The sequence below is a fragment of the Castor canadensis genome, chromosome 16, assembly GCF_047511655.1.
Source record: "Castor canadensis chromosome 16, mCasCan1.hap1v2, whole genome shotgun sequence".
In the NCBI taxonomy this organism is placed as follows: Eukaryota; Metazoa; Chordata; class Mammalia; order Rodentia; family Castoridae; genus Castor; species Castor canadensis.
This window is the reverse complement of record NC_133401.1, coordinates 7008374-7033928: the sequence shown is the minus strand read 5'-3', so window position 1 is coordinate 7033928 and position 25555 is coordinate 7008374. Positions and strand designations below refer to the sequence as shown.

Below are 25555 nucleotides of genomic sequence, written 5' to 3'. Positions count from 1 at the left end.
TCTTTAATACACTGATTGCGTGGGTTGGAGGGAAGGAAGAGTGGTTTAGAGACAGATAGTGTGTCTTTCTCCTGAAAGTGATATCAAGCAGGGGAGGTGGGGAAAGATAAGCCCTGGGTTTAAGTCCTAGCCGGACAAGGAGTAGCTAGCCAATCTCATCATGGATCGGTTTCTCAGCTGTGAAAAAATAACCCAACCTATAACTGAATGCCATGGCTGCCATACTTGGAGCAGCTGTGGGTGTTTTGGTGGTCTGAAAGAGCAACGAGGCAACTGTTCAGATCAGGAGGTTGGAGTAAGGTGTTCACAGTGAGACTAGTCCTGGGGTAGGGAAAGAGCAGGGTAGAGGAGCGAGGGCTGGTAGAGAACATGCCTACCTGTGCATGTGAACACACTCAGGTTTGGACAAGGGGGAACAGTTGGGCTGTGTGCTCAGGAAGTTTGGGGGATGGAGCAGGAAACTTCTGTCATTATTACTGGACCAAAGGGAGTGGCTGAGGCTCTCGGTACAGGCCAAGCCCAAACTTATCACAAGCTGAGTAACCCTTGGGGGCAGTGTTGGAGAGTAGAGAGCCTCTGAATCCCATCAAGCTGGTACAGTGTGCCCCAGTGAAGGAGCTCCACCACTGCATCCCCACATATCCCTGCAGGGGAGCTGGAAGTAAGAGCAGGACATGAAACACTTGGCTAGCCTAAGTGGCTCCTCTCCAATCCCACGTTCAAGGAGGATATGATGTGGCCTTGCCTGGTATTGCCCCATCTTCACTACGGAGCTTTAGGGAGTTGATGAATAAATGAAAGAAACCTGGCCCCCAATTGACTCAGGGAGCCCTCTTGATCAAACCCACCTGCCTGGCAGAAAGATCAGGCTTACTCTTTTGCTCTGCCGCCCTCTCACTTTGGTTTCACTCAAATTGTGGCCCCCAGTTGTCCATCCAGGGTTCCACTCTGTAGGGGAGATGTGCAGTACTTCCTCACAACCACAAGGGGGAGGACACAGGGCTGTCCCAGAGAGGACCCTGGCTGGTCACTGGTGACTGACCAGGCTTCCACCATCAGCTGGGAACTCAAGTCTCTTCAAGCCAGTCCCAGTTCCTGGTCCAAACAGCCAAAGCAGTCCTTTCAAGTTTAAAGTAACACTGAGGTCCTTGAGGCTGAGGTCCTTTGGGGTGAGGGACCCTTAAAATAAAGAGCAGTTCTTTTTTTTTTTTTTTTGGCTGGGGCCTCTACAGTAGTCTCCTGAAGTCACAACTTCCATTCATTCTCTTTCTTTGTGGAAATGGGGTTTAACTCTGTGCTTGCTAGGCAGGTGCTCTGCTAGTTGAGCCACATTTCCAACCCTTTTTGCTTTAGTTATTTTTTCCCAATAGGGTTTTTTTTTTTTTTTTTTTTTTTTTGCCGGGGGCGGCCTGGACTGTGATCCTCCTGTTTATGCCTCCCACATAGCTAGGATGACAAGCATGTGCCACCACGCCTGCCCTGTTTCTTTATAATCCATTCTCCCATGACAGCCAGGGAGGATTTCCAGCTTAGAACCTTCCGTGAGCTTTACGTCAGCCACAGAATAAAATTCCAGCCGCTCATCATGGCTCTGGGTCACTTTGGCTATGGCTTCCCTCTCCAAAGTCATCAAGTACCTGCTGGGAAAGACTTCAGGGGACACCAATGGTTGTTTCCTGCCCCTAGATTCCCACGATCTTCCCAAAATCAGCACTCCTATGGCTTTCAGGTCTAAATTCTTTTTAGTTATTATTTTAACTTTTTGTTTATTTTCTTTCTTTTTGTTTATTTCTTTGTAGATCTAAATTCAGGTGCCCTCCCCAGGCCATCTTCACCAAAGATCATCATCATATCACCCTGCTTTCTTCAAGCTCCTGTCATTCTCTGAAATTCTTGTTTGCTTATTTGTCTTTGGTGAGACTGTGATGTCTCCTCCAGTGGAATGGGTGCTCCATAGGGCAGGAACTTTGTCCATCTTGAATTGCCAGCATGAAGAGCCAAAGTGGCTATTGGATAAATATTTATGGATTAGCAAGTGGGAGGGAGGACTGGAATTAAGTGGGACCAATCCAGGAAGTCTTCCTGGGGGAAGTTTAAGCAAAGAACACACAAGGTGGGTGGCAAAGAAAGAACTAAACCTGTTGGGCAATGCAGCTACTTTTGTGAGTGTGAAAATAACATTGGCAGAGTGGGAAAGAATGGATGGGACAGGGATGCCCTGAATTCTGCCTCCAAATGTCCCATGCCCTCTCCTAATACCCCAGGTGTCAGCTCTGTTTCTCTCCAAGGGTTTTAGGCTTTTCAGCCACCTGTTCACCAAGGCCCTAGGCCCCAGTGTCCATCCCTTCAACCCCCAGGAGGCTGGCTCCCATGCCCTGTGTGTATTTGTGATGTAGCAATCAGGGCTGGGCCTCACCTCCTACATTCAAGTTCTGGCAGATTTGGGGTGGGGTGGGGGCAGGCCTGTGGGAAAACAGGGGTTTACTGCTATTCTCAGAGAGAACAGGGAAATAGACAGAGCCGGAGCTGCAGTTAAAGAGCCAGTCTCTGTCTCTGTCTCTGACTCCATCACTCTGCGCCATACACCCAAAGCAAAGAGTCCTGGGTGGATTTCTCTGCCACCCACTACCTGAACTGCTGTGACCTCCCCCACTGGTGACACTCTATCACTCCCTTCCCCCATCTGTACAACTGTTAGACACTGAACACTCAGGGACGTAAAGTCACTGTGGCAGTGTGGATGGGGGAGGGCAATGAGCATGGAAAAGGGACACTAGATTCTAAAGCCAGCACATACAGTAAGAACCATGTAAAGACACAATTACCCCAGAAAAATCTATCAGGAAGGTGACAATGGGAAAAAGCCAGCTTTTTTCCTCCAGCACAGGAACAGATTTCTTTGGCTGAGCACCTGAAGCAGGTGGCTTGAGTCCAGATACATTATGCTGAAAGCACCTATCTTGAAACACTAGAACTATGAATACTAGGAACTGTTTTAATTTAATTTTTTTTTTTTTTTTTTTTTTTGCCATTCTAGGGATTTAACTCAGGGCCTTGTGCTTGCTAGGAAGGCATGTACCACTCAAGCCATGCCCTCAGCCTTTTTTGCTTCAGTTATTTTTCAAATACAGTATTGCATTTCTGCCTGGGCCAGCCTGGACCTTGATCCTCCCATTTCCACCTCCCAAGTAGCTGGGATGACAGGTGTGTGCCACTAGTCCCAGCTTATTAGTTGAGACTGGGGTCTCCCTAACTTTTTTTTTCCCAGGCTGGCCCTGAACCCTGATACTTCAGATCTCTGCCTCCCAAGTACTTGGTAATATAGTTCTGAGTCACCAAGCCCAGCCCCTGGCTTATGTTTTGAGATAGGGTCTCACTAACTTTTCGTCCAGGTTTACCCTGAATCTCGATCCTTCTATCTCCACCTCCTAAGTAGCTGTGGGCCACCGAGCCTGGCCCTAGAACACTATCTTTAAACACCTACTTGGTGTGGCAAGAGGCAACTGCAAGTTCATTCTGGGGCATGAACTCACCGAGTGCCCTAACCTCTGTTTTCATTTGCTGAGAGTGTCCAGTTCAATTCATTTAAATCAATGCACATGTTCAGAGATGCCACCACAAAGGACTCCTGGCAAAAAGAGCTAACGAGTCTGTCCCCCACTCTGGCATTTTGTGCATTGTAGGACATAAAAGAGTAATTCAGGCTCTGCCTCCAGAGTTCCAGAGCTGAATGCTGGCCGTGCCACACACTCACTGTGTGACCTTGGATAAATTGTTTAACCTCTGTAGGCTGCTTCCCCACCTATAGAATGTAGATAATTATAGTACCTCTGATATCTCAATGAGCTCATACATGTAGAATATTTAGCACACAGTAAGCTAACATTATCATCGGCATCCTTAGGTGGAAAGAAAAACATTGGGAGGTCAATATATTGCAAAAGGCCAATCACAGAGCAGACTCCAGCGCCCAAGAGATGACAGTGTTTGGATTCCGTGCTTTGGAGTTTTCATGCCAAGAATGACATTGGATTCCTGTATTAGCAAGTCTAAATGTAGTGATCTGCATAATACCTGATTTACCTTTGCCTGATTCTTCATTCCTTCCACTCCTGCAGCTGACCCTAACTGGCGGAATGGTGGCTAATGAGCTCTTCCAGTCACTGCTAAAGTTAAGAGGCCATTACCCATAGAAACTTGTGTCCTCCAGAAAACTTTGAGAAGGAACTCCACCCACCTCAATCATTCTCTTACTTGTCCCCTCCAGTCGAAACAGCTGCACATGACATCCTGCCACTGTGCATCTGTGCTTAGCGGGTGCTGTTCAAGTATTGTTTCCTGCAAAGCCACTAAAGTGTGGGGGCAGCCAGGAGGCTGAAGTGCCCAGACCTTGGGTTCATAAAGGTTGCTCATAAATGACATCTGGCTCTCCCACCCCAGGCCTGCCATCCCTGTGCCTTGCATCATGTTGAGCCCCACCCTCAGATAAGAGTTTGCTTTGCTCTGGCAGCCTTAGTCTCTGTCCCAGCGCCTCACTATTACACCAGGAACCGGCGGGGCCACCTGAACCTCACTGTGGAGGAGGTTGCTTCATTAGGCTCTTTTGTCACCTTAAGTGATCCAGCTCCTAAGTGAGGGTTGGGGTGTGAGGTGGGATAAGCCCAGTGAAATGGAGTAGGCACTCAAAGTGCAGGATGGCTACATTACCACCTTGAATTGGGTCTAAGACTTGCTTTTGCATCTTTTGTGTTTCTCTGTCCTTTGCCTTTTGAGGTCAAAACCGTCATCTCTGAAGACCCAAGATGGTCAGCTGGATGAGGGGCAGGGTCCAGGTCCAAGAGAGGAAGTGCAGAGTTTGGTGGAAAGATGCTTGAATACGAATTCCAACAAACCCAGTGTAGCAAGTATTGGCTCCACTGTGTTCTGTGTAAGGCATGGAAAGAGGACAGAGGGTGATTAAGATACGGTTCCTGAGCCAGGCTCCAGTAGTGCATGCCTGTAATCCTCGCTTTGATTGCGAGGCTGAGATTGAGAGGATCGAGGTTTGAGGCCAGCCCAGGCAAGTAGTTCATGAGAGCCCCATCTCCAAAATAACTAGAGAAAAATGGATTGGAGGTGTGGTTCAAATGGTACAGCACCTGCTTTGCACTTGCAATTCAAACCCCAGTCCTACAACAACAACAAAAAGATAGTTCCTGATCCAAGGAACTTACTATGTACAGGGAAACAAGAAGAGCAGAACATACTCTAGGAACACTGCAGAGGTTACAAAGGCGTTGCCAGGACAATTCTGAGAGGGGAAAGGTGGGGAGGTGCTGGGGATTGTGGGGGAAATTAGGGAAGGTTGATCAGGGTGGATGTTGGCTTCTGGAACCTGGAGCTGAGAAAAAGGTGTCTGGGGAATAAGGAAAATCACAGTCAGTTGTCTGTGGAGGAAAACGGGCCTATTTGGTAAGGAGTCCAGCATGGCTAGAAGACAGGGCACGTATAAACAAAGTAAAACAAACAGCTTTTAGAAAGGCAGATGGAGCGCAGCGCAAGGAAGGCTTTCAAATGACAGACTTCAGATTTTCAGGGGGAAAAGCCTGAAAGAAGAGGTGGATGAGTGACAAAAGGAAGACACACAAAGACAAAAGGAGAGGTTGCTTGGGTGCCACTGCCAACCCTCAGAGGGACAGGTCCAACCTGTCTCCATCCCATCCCCATGTGCGTGAAGAGACCCATTGCTGCCTCACCTTCTAAATGCCTGGGGCAGAGTGCGAATTGAGAAATGAAAAGGCAGATGGGGAACAGGCCCTGCCTCCCCTCCCAGAGCCCAAGGGGTGGGCGAGATGATCTGGGGTGAGTCAGTGGGGTGGGGACCCCACTTCTGCTCATTTCCACCTCCTTGGGAATATAAAGCACAGGTAGTGAGGCCCCGCCTCAGAGCACCCCAAACTTGACACCATGAAGATCCCAGTGCTTCCTGCTGTGGTTCTTCTCTCTCTCCTGACGCTCCACTCTGTCCAGGGGGCTGCCCTGGGAAGTCCTAAGGTGAGCACTTCACCTGCCCTTGTTCTTCCTATACCTCTTATCCATCTGTCCCTCAGTTTCTTGCCTTCTACTCATCATTGGATGAGTAGCTCGTTTTTGGATATGGTCAGGGAGTGAGTGAGAAGCTGGGGTTCTGAGGAAGGGAGGAAAGGAGTGGGGCAGGCATTTAGGAACAGAGATGCTTACATTTCTGGGAGGGATGATAAAGTGTGGGGTGGGAGAGGACAGGGGTTGAGGTGGTTCATCTGGGTTCAGCCTAATCTTTGCTTCCCTTATAACCCAGGTGATTGGAGGCTCCTACCTTATGATACAGTCCCCTGTGATGCATGCTATTTACGATCTAGTCCCCAGTCAGTGAGAAATCCTGGATTCCTCTCCCCCTAGCTTATCCTAAGGTCCATTCTGGATTTTAAAATCTAAGTAAGACAGGGGTCCCAGACTGTACTGCTGAGGATTAGAGCTAGAAGTGCTGGAGAGCAGGGGAAATCTGCCCAATCTAAAAGAGTCTTGTCTCCATCTGACCGCTGCTAAGTGAGAAAATGTGGCAGCGTTTTAAAACTTTCTAAGAAACTGGAAATCTTCATTTATAATTCTTATTAAAATATGTGTTAGCCAGGAGTGGTGGCAGTTCCTGTTATCCCAGCACTCAGACCCCAGAATTTTGGAGGCTGAGGCAGGAGAAGCATGAGTCGCAGGTCAGCCTGGGTTACATTGTAAGATCTGTCTCAAGGAACAAAAAAAAATCTTTTAAATTCAAATTAAAAACCAAATATACCACCAAATAATTGAGATCTGAGCATTTGGATCCAGCCTGGGGGCTGGAAGTAACAAGGAGGCTGACAAGAGGGACATGCTGAGGTCGGGTACCAAACGAGGGAAGGAAATGCCAGTGTTGGTGACAATCAAGTCACAAAGCAAACCAACAGCTTGGCTCCCACCTGCACTAATCTTCCCCACCCAGCTACATGGGCGAAGCATGGGTGTTCCCAGAACACTGCAAATCAGCTACTCTTGGAATTCAGTCAACTGCAGAACAATTTCAGCTAGTTTTTCTTGGGAGGACTCCTCTTTTCTCCACCCTTTTGATCTGCTGCCTACAGGGATGAGGATTGGGTTTTTAAACTCTTATACTTACCAATCTCCAGTCCTTCCTCCTTACCTTGCAAGTGGACCAACCACATGCATGAATGCAGTGATGGACAACGGCTTGGGGCCTCCTGGGGACAGGCCTATGGATGGAGGCAGAGCAAGTCCAGAAGGACATAGGGGAGAGGCACTTGACTCTTTGTGACCCTCTGCCTGTATGTCTCTCTCTCCCTTTCCAGGAAGAAACTACCATTGGTAATTATGAAGAAGGATCGGAGGTAAGCAAGTGTCCCACAATCTCCAGCCCTGTGTCCCCTCCCTCTGCAACTTCCTTAACACCCTGCTTTTCTGCCTAGGCCTTTAACACTCAGTTCCTGAACCTCGACAAATTGCAGTCTGTGAGTACAATATATACTTGATTCAGGAGATAACCAGCTTGCAAGGCTGCTGTGACACCTTCACTCTTTTCCAAAGGGCTGGGGTTAAGCTCAGTCCTCCCCAGGAACTCACCTGCTGCTGACCTCTTTCTCCACAGGTTTTTAAGGGTGATGAATTCCTGAACTGGCATGCCATCACTGAGGTAAGTGCTTGGGTCCCCGCCACTCAGTTTGTTTGTAGTCTTTGCAGGGCAGTGGCTGCCATCCTAGTGTTAGTTCTTTTGTTTCATTCCTGAATTCTAAGAGGAAGCAACTGTCTGCCTGGGTACTGCCCGGCGTATTGTCAACCAAAGAAAGCTGGATGGCATAGCTACATTCTATTTTCTCAAGGTGAGGAGCAGAGCCACAGAGCCATAGAGCCAGTTCCAGAAGAGGGGATTTCAGTCAAGATTTTATTTGAATTCCCTCATCCTTCATGAAGCAACTGAGGTCGATGGAAACTTAGAAGGCTGAGTCAGTGACAGGGCTGGCCTAGAGCTGGTATCTTATGACTCTGTGCTATGTGACCCCGTGTCTTTGGTTACCTGAGCCTTGCTTTTCTCATCTGTGATGTGGGGATGATGTCAGTACCGATCTCAAAAGGTGGCTGGGAAGCCCAAATGGAACCATGCCTGCAGAGCAGGGAGTGCAAGGCAGGCAGAATAAGACCTCAGGGAATACCAGTTCTTGCTGTAATTACACAACAGCACCACAGACACTTGAGGAAACTCATTCAGTGAGTGCTTACTGATCCCTGCTCACCTGACGTGCAACACACCCCTAATTTTTTCTTCTTTTAGGCTTTCAAAAAGGCATTTCCTTTCTTTAACTGGGAAGCCTTCCCTAAGGTAAGAGCGCCTTCCCTAAGGTAAGAGCGGTGTCCACCAGGAGGATAAGGAGGTCGGGGCAAGGGAAGAAGTAGAGGATCCACAGAGGGGCAGGGAAGTGAAAGGAGGGGAAACCTCATAAAAACTAAGGGAAATCTTGGTATTCAGGGAATGGAAACTTCCACCAGACCAGAAATTCTCTACTATTGGCACTCCATACTGGCTTCCTGAGGGGGACTGTAGCACCCAAGTGTCCCTAATCTGAACAAACCATTCTCCCTCCAGCTGAAAGGACTAAGGAGTGCAACTCCTGATGCCCAGTGACCTTTCCCTTCAAGACCCGGGACTGCTGACCCCACTGGAAGAGGATGCTAGTGTGGCATCTGACCTCCTTCCGCCAACGACTGGTTCAGTAACTTCAATAAAATGTTTTCCATCCAAACAGCTCCGAGTCTGCGTTTCTGCCCTTATCTAACTAAGCTCTCGAGAGCTCTAGGGAGGAATGAAGGCAGGTAGGCAGAAATCTTGAATTCTGAGAGGAGAGTAAGTACAGAGATAGAGGAAGTAGGAAGGGCACTCTGTTACTGAACCAGGCCCATTTGGCCCACTGAGCAGTATGCCAATCACCGAAGGAACAAGTTTTGAGAGAGAGAGAGTTTATTCACAAGGCACCAGTCATGTGGAGACAATCACAAATCCTCTTCCCTGAGAATAAGGTTTGGGAGTACCTATAGAACAAAGAAACCTGGGAAGGTGATTGGAAGGAAGGAAAAGTGGTGCAATTGGTCTGCACGTGCATAACTGGACATCATGGCTCTTCATAGGATGCATGCTCAGACAATGGCAGTGTTAGCAGGTCTGTACATGGAGTTTTGGGCCCTCTGAGCAAAAGGGCACCTGTGCAGGCCCAAGTGAGGAGGTCAGTGACTTCAATTGGTTAGAACTAGACAAGACTACCTCAAAAGCGCTAAAAAACGACTTAATATTAGCAAGGTGACCATGCATCACAGGTGTTATCTGCAGTAAAGCTAGACTGTAACTTTACTGTTGACTAAGTGACTTCTAAAATCAGTGATGGAAGTAACTAGAAGCAAGTTAAGCTAGGGGATTATTCAGGTTTTCCCTGGGTGTCAAAAGGAAGAATGTGCTCTGCCTGGATTTTACACTTTAACTATGGAAGGAAGAGTCTTGAAAATTTCTCAAGAGAATATTTTTAGTAATTTCACTATGGAGACTTGGTTATAAAATCAAGTTCCTTAGTATTGACTGATGGCCTTCAGAAGAATGAAGCTGTGAGTTTCTTAGTAAAATGCCCAAGAATTTAAACCTTCCCCTTGGCCTGTAGGTGCCTTCCCTCACCTGTCTTCTGAAATCTGCATTTCTTTTATGATGTTTTGTATAACAGACTGGAATCCAAGATTGAGGACTCAGCTTAAATCATGGGAGCCCATCGGAAATCCTTTCTTCGGGGAATTAGGCAGGTTATAAATAAAGAAAACTAGTGGTATGACCCTGGGCCTCTCTAAATCTCCATTTCTTTATTTGTGAAATGAATGAGGAAATAAATGAGAATGATAATAACTACTGTGTGGTGTTGTTATGAAGGTCAAGTAGATAAATATGTAAAGTCCCTGGCACAGAACCAGTCACAGAGTAGATACTCAATAATTGTTTGTTTCCTCCAATCAAATCCCCACTTTCAACCAGAGAGCTGCCCCAATGACTCAGATTCATTCATTGACCCACCCATTAGTCTGTCTGTCCATCCACCATCCATCAATTGCACATGGAATTGGGACAATAAAAGGGAAAAATCTTTTGGTTGCAGCAAACTTGTGTGCTGGACAGGTTGCTGGGCCATTCAGACTGACATTCCCCCCACCCCTCATACTGGTGAGCCCAAGGTTAACACTTTTCAACTAAACCAGACAATCTTACCCCCCACCACCTTATCTCTCTCTGACCAGTGAGGAGTAAACCTCTGTCAACCAAGACACAGAACTGTGGAGATGTGGCACCAGTAAACTGGGAGATAAAATCAAAGGCCAGCACCTGTTCTGGGACATGCATTTTGTCATGTACTCTGAGAACTGAGCCCCTGAACTCCCCCTTAAATACCAGACATGTTTTCTCTGAAGTGGGATGATACAGCTTTGACAGACTGACTCTCCTTGTCCTCTTCTTCATCTGACAAAGAATAAACCTTATTTCCATTTCCTCAAGACCCTGCTCTCATTATTTGTGAATTGGCATTGAGTTCAGGGGACTGACTTTCCAGTAACAAAATGATCTTGAAACATGAAATGGATTCAGTTTTTGTTCCTACAGATATATTCTGTATGGTCCTGCTTCCTGCACTTAAAATGCTGAAGTAGTTGCAATTATCTCTGGCTTCTTCTAAAAAATGGGGAAACTGGAGAATGACGGTTCTGCAATTAGCTTAAAACCAACCAGCAGCCGCTCTCTTCCCACAGTAAAGGGCCTCCACCTGGCAAGCTTTATTTATTTCTATTGTTGTTTGGCCTTGCTGAACAACTGAATTTGCAAGCTGTGGCCCGCAGTTTAATTGAGGAAGGGAACTACAAGAGACACTACACTTGGTTCCTGCTTTCAAGGAGCTTACACACTAGATGAATAAGACATATACTGTTGCTGATACAATTCCTTCTGGTTAACTAACAATATCACAAAGGTGAGGAGACCAATAAGTGGGATGACAATAGAAAAGAAAAAAATGGAGGCTGGTCGAATTAAACTGAGACAATCAATTAAAATACTAAGTAAAGATTGAGCACTCACAAACTGGTTGCTAAAGTATAATGTAGAGGAAGGAGGGGACAAGGACCTTAAGAGATAATTATTGAGTAACTGGGTTTCAGAGGAGGACGAAAGGGCCCTAAATGGATGTCTATCAATACAAGTTCAGAAACGGCAAAAGTGAAAAGGGACTTTATTTGGGGCCTTCGGAAGTGTAAATCAAGAACCACTAGACTCATACAGCTATGAATAAGGCAGGAAAATAGGAGCTTTTATATTGAAAAGTTCCTTGTTATGCTGAATAGGGGCCACATGACTGAGACAGAGGATTAAAAATAAAGAGAAGAATGTATAAATAGAATGGAAATAATCATAAAATAGTTTAATAACCTTGAGATTCACCTTGAGCTGCTGGGCACAGTGGAACTGTCCAGTTGTTTAGGATATTCCAGATGCCCACTGCCAAAGGGTAGAGGTGACTAAAGTTTACATTTCAGGCAGCAGTTGGAGTCCTGTATAAGTCCTGTTTGCAAAATGCTCCCCCACTCCATTTTCAGAAGCTCTTTTAATGTTGTCTTCATTGTAATTTTCCTACTATTTTTCCAAGGACTGAGTCATCATTGAGATAAAATGCAGTTGATCCAAAGTGTGGTCCCAGTGTGCAAGGACTCCCTGTTTGACTCTTGGCTAGCTCGCCAAATGTTACTGGTGTCCTAGGGCAACGGCACAATTTTGGGAAGTCCCAACAGATTAGGTCTGGTCACTTGTCCCATAAAACCAATAGCAAAAGCGGGTGAGGTAGGAAAGGAATTTATTCAGTACAGCCATATTGGGAAGCACTTGGGGGACCTAGTGTCCTCAGCCCTGTGTTCAATGAGCTTGCAAGAACTTTGTTGCGGTCAAATAGGGAAGGAGAAGAAGAAGGGTGGGCAGAAGCATTGGTCCAGCTGTGGCCTGACTGATCATTCTCTCTGGATGGCCATGAGCAGCCTTGTTGGCAATGAGAAAGTTGCTGTTTCCTGGGGGTGGTTTGGCCTCATCACAAGATGTTTATCAGTCAGGCCCATTGTTTGTGGAATCCAAGATGACTACAGGAGAGAATGGCTCAGAGAAAGACCAAGTCAGGAAGGTAAGATGGGTGAGTTCTTTCAGGTTTAGGGCAGTGATTGGAGATGTCAGGTGCTGGTACAGGGGTTTGGAGTGGGATATTGTGAAAGCTGGCTGTTGACAATGTGTTGATTGTTATGTCCCTATAAATCTCATAAATATTACAGTTACTCATCTTGGTGCCTTCAGCCTGGAAGCTTTAGATGAACACTCCTTAAATGTTAATGTCTCCATATAGAGCTGTACAGGAATCAGACCCAAAGTCTAAGGCAGCAAAGGAGACAGATACAAAATGAAGGCAGAGATACCAAGTTTCCTCCTGCTTTTAGTCACCCATCAGGTCCAAGTAAAGTAAGTGCTTTTAGCAAAAGCAGCCTCTAAGTCCCATCAGGACTAGCAGCAAAAGGATCACTTGAGAGTTTTAAAGAAATGTAAACTTTTAGGGTTGGGCGCAGTGGCACATTTCTGTAATTTCAGCTGAAGAAGTTATGGAGACCCTATCTCAAAAAACAAACTGGGTGCTGGTGGTTCATGCCTGTAATCCTAGCTACTTATAAGAATGAGATCCGGAAGACTGAGGTTAGAGGCCATCCATCCATCCATCCATCAACTGCACATGTAACTGGGACTACTAAGATTTACGTCCCTATAAATTCACAGGACTCAATGTTCAAAGTGCCCACAGCAATGTGGGCTGGAAGCATGGTTCAAGCAGTAGAGCACCTGCTTTGCAAATGCAAAACCCTGAGTTCAAACTCCAGTTCCACCCAGAAAACAAAATCCTGTAACTGCAACTATGCAGGAAGTAGAGGTAGGATAATGCTGGTTGGAGCTAGGCAAAAAGCACAAGACCCTATCCGAAAAATAAAACTGAAAGCGAAGAGGGCTGGGGCTTGCTCAGGTGGCAAGGCCCTGAATTCAGACGCTAGTACTGCCAAACACCAAGAGAAGTGTGAATTCTTTGGTAGCACTAAGTGATGAAACTGGGGATGAGGCCCAGAAATGTGTTTTATTAAGCCCTCCAGGTTAATCTGATGCACTAATGCTTGAAAACCATTGAGAAAGGAAAGTTAGAGTTAGAGGACAATTAATTCAAAATTCAGGATAGCAGTAACCAATTAAAGGGAGAGACCCCATGTGACAGGAGAGAGGTACATGGGAGACATGGGTTCCACATCCATGGATTCAACCAACTTCTTAAAAACATTTTTAAAAAATTGTGTTTGTACTGAACATGTGCAGACTTTTACTCTCCAGTAAGCATAACAGCTATTTCCACAGCACTTACGTTGTAGCAGGTCTTAGTCACCCAGAGATGACTGAAGTATAGGTAGGACATGTACAGCTTCTGTACAAATACTGGACAGTTTCACAGAACAGGCTGAGCAACTGCAGAGTCGGTATCCACAGGGTGTCCTGGAGCCAATCACCCATGGATACCGAGGGATGTACGCATACATTTATACACACTATGTGTGCTGTATGCCACACTTTATTTTATTTTTATATTCATATGTGCATACAATGTTTGGGTCATTTCTCCCCCCTTCCCCCCCAGTCCCCTCCCTCTCCTCCCCACCCCCTTGATACCCGGCAGAAACTATTTTGCCCTTATCTCTAATTTTGTTGAAGAGAGAGTATAAGCAAGAATGGGAAGGACCAAGGGTTTTTGCTAGTTGAGATAAGGATAGCTATACAGGGCGGTGACTCGCATTGATTTCCTGTGCATGTGTGTTACCTTCTAGGTTAATTCTTCTTGATCTAACCTTTTCTCTAGTTCCTGGTCCCTATGTCACACTTTAAAAAGAATTTCTAACTTGTGAGAAATGAGGAAATACACAGTAAAGAAACAATTGGAGCATGAAGCCCTGAGTTCAAATCCTAGTATTGTTACTGGAGGGTGGTCTCAGAAGACCCTGGTGGAGAACTCCTCAATCCTTGTGTCTTGGAACAAAGCACTGGACAGACACAGATTGCAAAGCAGGAGCAAAATGTCACTGAAAGGGAAAGGAAGCAGGCTTGGTGGCTCTGGCTAGATGGCACAGAAGCCCTGACTTTTGTTCAAAGGCAATTTATAAGTTGTAAGGGCAAAGGCTGGAGGGGTAGGATCTGGGCAGTTTCTGCAGGATGGAATAGGATGATTGACAGGTGTGATTGAAAGGGTCTTGTTATATAACATGGGGCATTCTGCTCATGTGCTTACTCTGAGGGCCAGGTTTTTAATTGTATGTGTGAGATGTGACCAATATTCCTAATGTCTTAAATAGAGGGCTTTACCTAAAAGGTCAGATTGAGGACAGATTTCCCTTTACCAGGCACGCACTATTTTCCAGTCTGAACCAACTTAAGGGATTCCCCTGTCTTTTGGGAGAATTTACAACTGCAATCTTGGCCATAAAATGAGTACTAGAGGGGATGTCCGAGGATGGCACTGGATGGGGACTGGGTGGGAGAAGTTCAGCATGGAGTGACCTTTTGCTGAAGAGGATCAAGTTCCATGGCAGTTTTTCTGTTTTTGTTTGTTTTGTTTTTCCCTGTTACTAGCCTTCCTCAGCATCAAAAACCAAATAAATAAAATACCCACTTATCTTATTCTAAAAAAGAAACAACTGGAACCCAAGCATACAAAAGACCCTTTGCGTTCTAAGGGAGGAAAGCCAGCTCATAGACTGGGGGAGTAGCTTCTGTTTACCGAATGCATGAAATGGATTTCTCAGCTTTGCCCTCCCTGTTCTCCTCAAAGTGTGCTCCTTGGACCAGCAGCATCAGCACCATTTTGTGTTTGCTTGTTAAAACTGCTGAATACCAAATAAAGAAAAAAGAAATTTTGTTGTTTGCAGATCATGTTGAGATAAGCCAGGTTCAGAAAGACAATATTGCTTTTACTCACATATGCAATTGAGACATTAATAGTAATAATAATAATAACAGTAATGACATAATTGTAAGAGGGAACTGCTGCATAGAGAAGGGGAGGAGGGATGGAGAGGGTGATGAGGGTGATGAAGGTGAACGTGATCAAAGTACATTACATATATGCATGAAAACAGCACAATGAAACCCACTAGAGACTTAGAAAGAGGGAAGAGAAAGGAGGGCTAATAAAGAGTAGATGGGGTGAATCTGACTGCAGTACAGTGCAGGCATGCATGTAAACATCACAATGAGCCTCGCTCTTTGTACATTGACTTTTGCTAATAAAAATTAAAAACGAACACAAAAAATTGCTGAATCCCAGCACACCTCTGAGATAACTGAATATGCATCTAACAAGCCTCCCATGATTCATACAAGGAGGTGTGAGATGCACTGCCCCGGGCCTTATGTTAAGTGCATGCAGAATGCCTTCAGGGAGCGATGATCCAGTTAGGATAAAGGAAGCACATAAGGAGAAGGCGCCCAACTACAGAAGGGAGGGAATACTTCAGAATGAGAGTGAAAAAACAACAGCAAGGATTTTGAGTGGGGCACTAATGAAGGGACTAAAAACCAAAACCAGCTGGGTGCCAGTGACTCATACTTGTAATCCAGGCTACTCAGGAGGCAGAGATCAGGAGAATCGAGGTTTGAAGCCAGCCTGGGCAAACAGTTCAAGAGATTCTATCTCGAAAATACCTAACAAAAAAAGGGTGGTGGAGTGGCTCAAGATGTAGGCCCTGAGTTCAAACCCCAATACCACAAAAAACAAACAAACAAAAAAACCTCACTGATTATTTTTGGAGGCTGCCGGGAATTAACTCATTTGAAAATTGATCATTAATAAAGGAAACAGATCAAACATTTATCATGTCTCTCCTGTATGAATTGTACCTCAGGGTAAACAAGTAATTTTCCTTTACTTTTGTTTGTTTCTTGCTTTTTGTTTTTTGAGAAAGGGTCTTGCCCAGGCTGGCTTTGAACTCATGATCCTCCTGCCTCAGGTTCCTGAGTGTTGGATTACAGGCATGTACCACCACTCCTGGCAATAGTTTTTCTCTATACAAGAATCTGAAGCTAATAAATGAAAAACTGCATGATAGAATTATAATATTTCCAGTGTCTAAAACAATAAAATAATAGATCTAGGCTGGCATCTGTAGGGGGAGGGAAAAAAACCTTGTCAACCCTCTTAGGTTCAGTGACGGTGGCATGCAAATTAAATTGACAAAAGATAGATTTATAGGAGGAAAAGTTTATTAAGCATGCATGTGTTGGGTCTGGAGACCTAAAAGGCAGATGAGTGAGTATCCCATCCCTCCATGGAGAGCACTGTGATTCCTGCATCCTGAGAAGGAGCTGTAAATCTGCATTCCTGCATCCTGAAGAGGAGATACAGGGTCTGATAGATCTGCACAGGGCTGATGAGCAAAATGCTCTCAAGATTGTCCCCCTCCTCCCAATAAGGGGGCAAACAGACCAGTTCACATAAGAAAGCCTGTGAATCCATGGCCAATGAAAACAGCCCATCTAATCCAGAGTTCAAACGTCCATTAAAGCCCCAGTCTCACCTGAGCAGCAAGCTACCGGTTTCCGGGCTCTGCGGCTCTGCTCTAGCTGTAGCCTTTGCTTTCTCTCTAATAAATCCTACTTCCTATACAAATAGGAAAAATCAATCAACTGCCTCCTCTGGCCCGTGAAGGCAAGGACCCTTGACACTGGCCCGCAACACTTCACACTGGCACACAACACATGTAAGTCCTTCACAGAAAAGAAGTGCAGCCCCAAAGACGTGGTTAACAGCGCTGGTGTCGTCTGTGATCAGAAGACTTCCAGATTCTGTGTGTCCCGCAGGAAGAATCCATGGTGGAACATGTGGGTGTAAGTGGAGTTTATTAAAAAGTTAGGGAAGAGACATAAAAAGGCAGCATGGTGGGCCCAGGTGGAATCTGGGGGCTGAGACAGCGAGCTTCCCTTCCCCAGGTACTTCTAAAACTTATGCTAACCTATGGGAAGGGAGGAACCATGTGGTTCCCAGACAATAATCACTGACTGGAGAGGGACATCCAGGTGAGGGAGGTTCCTGAGCCAAAGCATCTGAGATGTAATATTTTTCTATGAGTCCTGAACTTTCCCAAATTTTAGCTTGTTTCAGTTAGGCTTGAGAGCTAATCTGCCATTTTAGCATGCAGGGTGCTAAGTCACGGGAAGTTTGGACTTTGAGGGGAGGTAAGTTGTGGGAAGGTAAAAATACAGGGAAACCAAGGGTTACCTAGACAGATCTGTTTTCAGACGCAAGTCTCCAGGGGTAAGAGTTCTCTCTTCCTGGTATAGGAGGTGTATATGGACCGTATTATCACACAGAGAAAATTCAGCACTACTTTTAGACAGAAACTAGGAGGGCAGAAAGTTTCTCTTGTCTCAGTTTCTTTCACTCACAATAATCCTTAGGCCAAAGTGTTCTGATCTTCTTTCATGGCAATGACTGTTAAAGCAATCAGATGAAATGCTGATGGGAGGGGCTGAGTATAGTTTAGTGTCAGAGCTCGTACTGAGCATGCTCAAGGCTCTGGGGTACCCCAGTACCAAAACAACAACAAACCTGACAGGGAAGTTTATAACGTATAACTTATGGTGGATCAGGCAACTCGTGAGCCTGAATGCTGAAAAACACAGGAGACACCACCTGCAGACCTGGCCCAACAGAAAGCATAGAGCATCACCTAGAAGGTAACCTTTCCAGAATTCATCCCCAACTCTGATTAAACCTCTTCTTGAGAGCTAATGAACAGCTTTCAGAAGAAAGGGCAGGCAGGAACAGAATAAAGGATTCTATAGGGAAGAAATTAGCAGCCCCCACCTCCTAGCATTTACCATGAAATTCCAGAAGACCTACAACCTAGCTTCTTCAACAAAAACACTGTAGGAAAAAAGAGGAAAGAGGAAGGAACTTCAAGACAAAAAAAAAAAAAAAACTTAAGCACATGTCACTTAAATACAAATGTATAAATTTTGTCTGTGTCCTGAGTTGAGCAAACTAACTGGGAAAGAAAAAGATTTGAGATGTTGGAGGAAATTTGAACACTGACAGACTAATAGTAAATTATTGATTTTTTAGATGTGCAAGTGATACTACAGTTAATGTTTTAAAGAGCCTTGAGCTGGGCACCGGTGGCTAATGCCTGCAATCCTAATTACTCAGGAGGCAGAGATTAGGAGGATCGTGGTTTGAAGCCAGCTTGGGCAAATAATTTGAGAGACCCTATCTCAAAAATACGCAGTGCAGAACAGGACTGGCGGATGGCTCAAGTGGTAGCATGCATGCCTAGCAAAAACCAGGCCCTGACTTCAAACCCCAGTACTTCCAAAAAAAAAAGTCTTTACTGTAAAGCTATATAGTGATACATTTATGGATGAAATGATGGTTTGGAATTTGCTTCAAAATAACCTAGTTGGGTGAGTAGATTGGGGTCATAGGAAATAAAACTGGTACTTAAGCTAATGATAGATTTAAAACAAAAGATTCATGATGCTAGCTTTTTACTTTTGTAATGTGTTGACAATTTCTATAATAAAAGGTTATTTTGTTTTGTTTTGTTTTTTGAGATAGGGTCTCAGTATGGAGCCCAGGTTGGCTTTGAACTTGAGCTCCTCCTTTTTCAGCCTCCCAAGTGCTGAGATTATAGGCCTGTACCACTATGTCTGGTTTACAATAAAAAAAAATTAAATATATTTTTAAAAATGAAAAAGTATGCTTTTGAAGCAGGGAGAGGGAGGAGGAGGTTCCGCAGTGGGCAGAGCACACACAGACCTAGCTGTTCAGCCTGGCACCGATGCAGGTGATGAAGGCTAGAAATGCAGGTGGGGTCAGATGATGGAGGGCCATGAAGGCCAGGCTGAGAAATTTCTACTTGGTCCTGTGGTTAGCAGAGTCCTGCAGGTGGTGATGCCACAGTTGCTCTAGTTTGGGTCTTATCATGACTCAGGCATGGTGCCACGTTGCACATGTCTTATCTCTGTTGAGTCACATAATAACGCTATTACACTGGCATCACTGTCCCCATCTTACAAGTGAAGAAACCAGCTCAGAGATGAAGTAACCTGCAGTACCGAGCAGAGAGAGCCAGGGTTCCACCAGGCCTTTCACATGGCCCCTACAATAGTTCTGCCATCATTTGCTTTACAACCTGGGGTTTCATTTAAGACTTTGAAAACATGCTTCAGTCCTTAAAAACCATTTGGAAACCACTGCTGAGGATGACAGACAGCCATCCTTATAGCTCATCCTTATAGCTCAGTGGTTAAAACACAAGTTTTAAAATTCATCAGACTGGCTTGCAATGCTGTTCCCACCACTTTCCAAGCTATGTGATCTTCAGTGGCTACTCTGTCAGGCCATTGGTTTCCTCATTTATGAAATAGGAATAATACCAGTATTTTATAGGGATTAAGAAATTCTCAATAAATGTTAGCCTGGCTTTATTAGTAAGGATGGCAGCTGTTACAAAGCTATGTGACTTCAGATAGATCATGACCAGATACATTTGCTCTTAGAGAACTAATACTTGCAACTGTACTCATTTGCTCTCTTGTAACAAATGAAGAAACTGAAGCTCAGAAGGGTGAAGTGGCTTTCCCAAGGGCACCCAGAGAGGAAGTTATAAGAGTCAATTTTCCACCCAGGGTCTAATGGACTTCAGAGCCCAGAAATGTCCAACTATTTATTTCTGCCTAAGGGCAGAAAGAACTCTTGTGTACTGAGAATCTGCAATGTATAAGACAGCATTTCAAGTATTCTACATTAGTGATTTCAATTAATTCTTGTGAGTTTATGAAGTAGGTCCTGGTGCCATGTCCATTTTACAAAAGGAAAAATAAAACTCAAAGGGGGCAAACACATGGCTGAGTTTAACTTTCTATTTCTGAAATTTTGCATCAGATTCCTGAACAGCAAGACCCAACATTTAAGTACACTCCAACAGCTACCATCTCAGGAATCCACTACAAAGAAACTGGTGCATCTACATCTAAAAAGAGGCAGGTAGAGCAGCAATGCTTGCAATAATAGCTCCCAGTTGGAAGCCACCTACATGTCCATCAGTAAAGAATGGATAAATAAACAGGGTGGATCCATACAGGGGAACAGTAGGTATCCAGAAATGAAAATAAGTGTTACATGTATCAACTTGGCTGAGGCTGAAAAACATGATGCTGTTTTTTTTTAAAAGTTGCAAAGTGAGACCTACATTGTCAAACTATTTCTATAAAACTTAAAATCACGCAAAGCAGTACTCTATGGTTGTGGGTACATCCATTTGCAGTAAAAGGGTAAAAACATGGGTTGGATAAAGCCCTACTCACTGGAGGATTGTGTTACCTTTGGGAAGAGAAGAAGATAGGATGGAGAAAAATTGGGCTGGGGGTGGAGCCCAATGGTAGAGCATTTGTCTAGCATGCACAAGACCCTAAGTTCAAATCCCAGCACTGCAAAGGAAAAGAAAAAAGAGATACAATCAAAGCTTTCTGTCTGAAATGTTTTATTTCTTAAAACAGTCTGGCGCAAATAGACCAAAACATCAAGATGGATTAAAACTGGGGGATGTGCTCATAAAATTTTGTTAATATGAGCTGGACACCATGGTTTACACCTATAATCCCAGCCACTTGGGAGCAGAAATTGGGAGAATCACAGTTTGAAGCCAACCTGGGCAAAATGTTAGTGAGACCTCATCTGAACAAAACAAGCTACATCTATGATCCCAGCTACTCAGGAGGTTTAGATAGGGGGATTGCAGTCCAAGGCTGGTTGCTCAGGGAGACTGTTCCTGAAAAAAACTAAAGCAAAGAAGGGCTGGACGTGTGGCTCAAGTAAGGGTGATATCCTGAGTTCAAACCCTAGTACTGCCAAAACACCTGTCCCCACAAAGATCCCTTTGTTAATATGATTTCTTGTGTTTTTATGTGTGATATTTTAAAACGATAACCAAAAAGGCAGCTTACATTCAAACTGCCCAAAGTCATTCAGCTGTGAGGGTCAAGGCTGGGGAGTTTGATGGCTGACTGTGTTCTTTGGGCCAACTCCTAAACACAATTCCTCAAAAGAGCCCAGTTTACCTAATTACAAAACCCCAAAACGGGGGCACTGTAGTGACAGCCCAAGAACTTTGACAGGGTGTAATGTCTTCAGATGCTCCTAAGAAGTGAACAGAAGTGATCTATGACTAACCTATTAAAAATTTCCATCACTTGTCCTGGCACCCAACAGAAAACCCTGCAATGTTCCTGGGTGCTCCTCCTCCAAAGCAATGACAACTGAAACAAACATGAAGTGCCAGGCCTCTCCCACTAAACACTCCTCACATTCCTCCTGAACCCACGGCTCATTCCCAAGCTGGTCACCTCAGGTAATGTTCATCAGTACTGCCCTCTACTACCAATGACCTCTTTCACATCCATTACCCTACCAGGCCCTCCACCACACATGGGATACCTAGTTGCCTCCCAGGACCTCTAAAAATCCCTCTCATGTTATATCACATGACACGCTCTCTTTCCTCTCCATCGTCTCATGATTTCCTATTACTTTCAGATTAAACTCCCATAGAAAACTATGGCCCACATCTTTGATCTCCCTTGCTCCCTTTGCTCCAACCACCAAGCCCGTCTGAGGCTCTCAAACGAGCCAAGCTCACTCACTCTGCCTGAATGACTCATTCCCTCCTTTCTCCCTCACTTCATTCAGGTCTCTGTTGAGACTACAACTCTTCAGTGAGGCTTTCCCAGGCTAAAGTTATCACATGTCCTTTTGAGCTTTCCACTCTTTGTTTTTCCTTATAGCTAGAAATCACCCTTCGCTATGACAAATCCATACATTCCACCCCTCATCACTCACTGCCAACGCAGCATCAAGGGTGGAGCCTGGATGGCCCTCCAACACTGGTGGCCTAACAAGAACATCTCTCAGGACAGCTCCAATTCAGCTCCCTTACAGCTTATTCTTAGGGTAGCCCTGTTCACTAAATCCTAATAGAACACTTGGGGCCCCTCACCAAAGGGAGCAGGAGATAGGAAGACTAATTTTTCACTCTTCAAGTTATCTTTTTTTTTTTTTCTTTGCAGTACTGGAGTATGAACTCAGTACCCTGCCCTTGATAGGCAGATGCTCTATTACTTGAGCCATGAACCCAATTCTTTATGTTTTAGTTATTTCTGGGCCCAAGTGGCCTGGACCTTGATCCTCCTATTTACTTATGACAGGCATGTGCCACCACACTCAGACTTTTTGGGTTGAGATAGGGTTGCTTGACTTTGGTCTTGAACCCAGATCCCTCCATCTCTGCCTCCTGAGTAGCTAGGATTCTTTATCTTGAACTGAAATTGTTTTGAGAGTCACAGAGGTAGACCAACTGGACTGAGCCCAAGGTCTCATTCACTGCACAATTGAGAATGTGTCCCATTGCCAGATCACCCAGTCATTACTTATAAATCAAACCACCTGCACAGCAGCACTGCCCTAGGTATCTTTTTGTAGGATGTACTCAATGCAAACACTTATGACACACACATATATATATTTTAACAAATTTTGCTTTGCCATCCACTCAATCTCAATAGATGCCCATGGCACCTCCCAAGGCCTAGGTGACCTCACAGATGACCTTCACCGCCCCTTCCCACAAAGAGCCTGCCCAAAAACACATTCCCTTCCCCTCCAGGCCCAACTCACCCTTCTTGCTGCTCTTTGTGGGATCCATGTGCGGTTCCATCTCGGCTTTCCACCGCAAGGCTAACTTCGCCTCCCGCTCAACAGCCTCTGCTGGGGCTGACCTTCGCAATCTGGGTCCCTTGCCTTCCTCTTCCCAGGGACGCCTCAACTCCCAACGGTGGCTCTCCACACTTCCGGTCCTTCCTCATGCACTTCCGGTCGGGCAAGGCGCGCACCTGGGCCGCGCATGCGCCCTGGCTCTGGATCGCCTTCCCTTTGCAATCCGCTTCTGGATGGCCGGGTTCCCCTCTTCACCACCCAGGGTGACTTGCTGCTTTCGTTTTGGTTGAGTAGATACACTGGAAGGCACCTTCAATCCTCCCCCTTTCTTTCTAGGCAGGCCCTGAGGGACGCATGCACACTGAGACGTACAGAAAATGTGGGAAAGGTGAGGCGCAATGTTGGGGGCATTGAGGTTCTGTTTGAGGTGGGAGCCTGTAAAACCCCAAACTCTGAGGCAGGACCTGAGCTCCTCAGAACCCAGAGAGTAGGGTTGTTTGTCAGTCTATGGTGGCAACACACACACGTAAATCATAAAATAACCTTTTTTTTTTTTTTTTGAGACAGGGTCTCATTTAGCCTAGGCTGGCCTCGAACTCACTATCCTCCTGCCTACACCGCTGGAGATGCTGGGATTACAGGCAGGAGTCTTCTCACCAGGCCTTAAAATAGCTCCTTGTCAATTACTTGCTGAAATAATAATGCTCTGAACATGAAGGGTTCAAATATACTATTTGTTAATTTCATCACACTTTTTAAACTTCTTTTAATGTGACTATTAGATAAAGATTTAAAAATGGCTTTCGTTATATTTCTGTTGGAGAAAAGGGATACATTGCAAAGCTCTTAAGCCAGTGACTTGAACATAATAAATGTCTGCTTAATTCTCCAAACATATTTTATGGATTGTTTCCCTGTGAAAAGCTTTCTGCCTTGTGGAGTTCAGCTCTAACTGTGAAGACACAATTAAGAGAACACAGAGAAAAGGAACTTTGGATCATGACAAATAAGTGCCAGAAAGGAGATAAAATAAGGGCAGTGGAACAACAGGACTTGCCAATGACTCTTAAATTAAAGCGTCAAGGAGGGCCTGTTTGAGCTTTTCACAGTAGAGTGAGACCTGGTTGACTGACTGAAGGAGCTGCCTCTGGACAGCTTGGGACAGGGATTCCAAGCCCAGTGAACAGTGGCTGTAGAAGCCTGAAGCAGGAATGAGGTGATTGTAAAAAAAAAAAAAAAAAAAGCTCCTTGCTCTGGAAAAGGATATAGGAAATGAGTCCACAGAGGTGAAGGGGTGGAGGACGGCAGGTCACAAGGGCCTTGTAGGCTGTGGTCCTTGGCATTCCAAGTATGACCAGAAACTTTTGCAACTGTCTTCTCCCAATTCTTGAGAGAATTATGTCCTAAGACTCTAAGGCATCCTCTGCATTAGAATTAGGTTATCTCTTACTACATCAAAAGGTGACATTAGTGAGTATCAACCCTAGAAAAGTTGAAAAAGTCACTCAAACCATTCCCAGAGGGGCTCAGTTCTGTCCCAAAGCTCTGAGAAAGGCTGCATGAGAGGCTGTTTAGCAAGATATCTTCAAAGATCACTAGTGAAGAGAGTGGATAGAATGGGGGGAGGACAAGAGGTAGGGAGATCAGAGGGAAATCCTCATAGTGGCCTAGGTAAGAGAGATGGCAGTAGCTTTCTCTTGAGATGGTCAGAGCTGGATAGTGAGAAGTGAACATGTATTTTGGAAATTGGAGCCAATAGATAGTGGAAAAAGAAAGGAAGTAATTAAGGATGACTACTGAGTTTTTGGTCTTAGCAACTATGTATGACAATTTGGGTTCTCTCAATTATGCTGGGTAACCCTGGGCAAATAAATGATTTCATCTCCCTCCTGTGCCTCAGTTTTCTCAGCTGTAAAATGAGGATTGCTACAAAGATTTGATGAAATCTAGAAAAAAGCCCAGGTCTGGCACATGGTAGGCACTTACTGTAACCGTCCCTGCCCCATTAGCATGCTGATATAGGTAGAATTGTGCTTGGAAACCAGCTAGACCTGAGTTGAGTTCTTGAATTCTAGGACATTGGGAGGTCAGTCCACATCTTGAACCTTTAATTCCTCCTCTCCAGAGGGGATTATGGCTAATGCCACCTCTCTAGACGCAGGTGTGAGAATTCCATGGTCTTAGGTGTGACTGCTTGGCACTTGGTGTAAATGTACATAATCATTGCTCAGCAAACAGGCCCTGAACACTAGAGTTAATTGAATTTTGTGTTTGTGTGTGTGGATGTTTGGTGAGAGAATCAACTTAAAATACATTTGTATTTTTTTATGAAATAAAGTATGCTCATTGGAAAAATATAAATATACAGAAGTACATAACATAAGAAATGAGAGCTGACCTGCCTCCCTTTTCCCTAGCTCGCTAAGTAGCCACTGTTGACTGTTGTGTAGCCTTCCAGAATTACACCTAACGTTCAGGATCGAGGCATGCATTTGTACTTTCCTTGAGAAGGTTGAGAAGTCAAAAGTCAGAGTCATAAAGATCCAGGTAGTAATCCTACCCCTGTCACTTGTTTTCTGTGAGAACTTAAAAAGTTACTTAACAGTCACTGTACATTCCAACTTACCTTTCTATAAAAGGAAAAGTCA

The 25555-nt window shown here is 44.9% G+C and overlaps 2 protein-coding genes across 3 annotated transcripts in view; one reads left to right on the top strand and one right to left on the bottom strand.

The window, feature by feature from the left end:
• The window catches only part of Gapdhs (glyceraldehyde-3-phosphate dehydrogenase, spermatogenic), a 64190-nt gene extending 41151 nt beyond the window's left edge, over positions 1 to 23039 (bottom strand). Inside the window, exon 1 of the mRNA XM_074058153.1 lies at positions 22869 to 23039. Coding sequence (XP_073914254.1) covers positions 22869 to 22908 — 40 coding nt within the window. The 5' untranslated portion in view covers positions 22909 to 23039. The remainder of the gene's footprint in view (positions 1 to 22868) is intronic.
• Positions 5878 to 8804, top strand: Krtdap (keratinocyte differentiation associated protein). 2 transcript variants are annotated; one of them, XM_074057671.1, is made up of 6 exons: positions 5881 to 6033; positions 7359 to 7397; positions 7476 to 7517; positions 7655 to 7699; positions 8336 to 8383; positions 8648 to 8804. In XM_074057671.1, exons 1-6 carry the CDS (start codon positions 5947 to 5949, stop codon positions 8684 to 8686), a joined length of 300 nt encoding a protein of 99 aa, XP_073913772.1. In that variant the 5' UTR covers positions 5881 to 5946; the 3' UTR covers positions 8687 to 8804. The 2 variants fall into 2 exon arrangements, with proteins under 2 accessions (XP_073913773.1, XP_073913772.1); XM_074057672.1 differs by lacking the exon at positions 7476 to 7517 and having other exon boundaries at positions 5878 to 6033.
• Positions 23040 to 25555: the final 2516 nt, after the last annotated feature.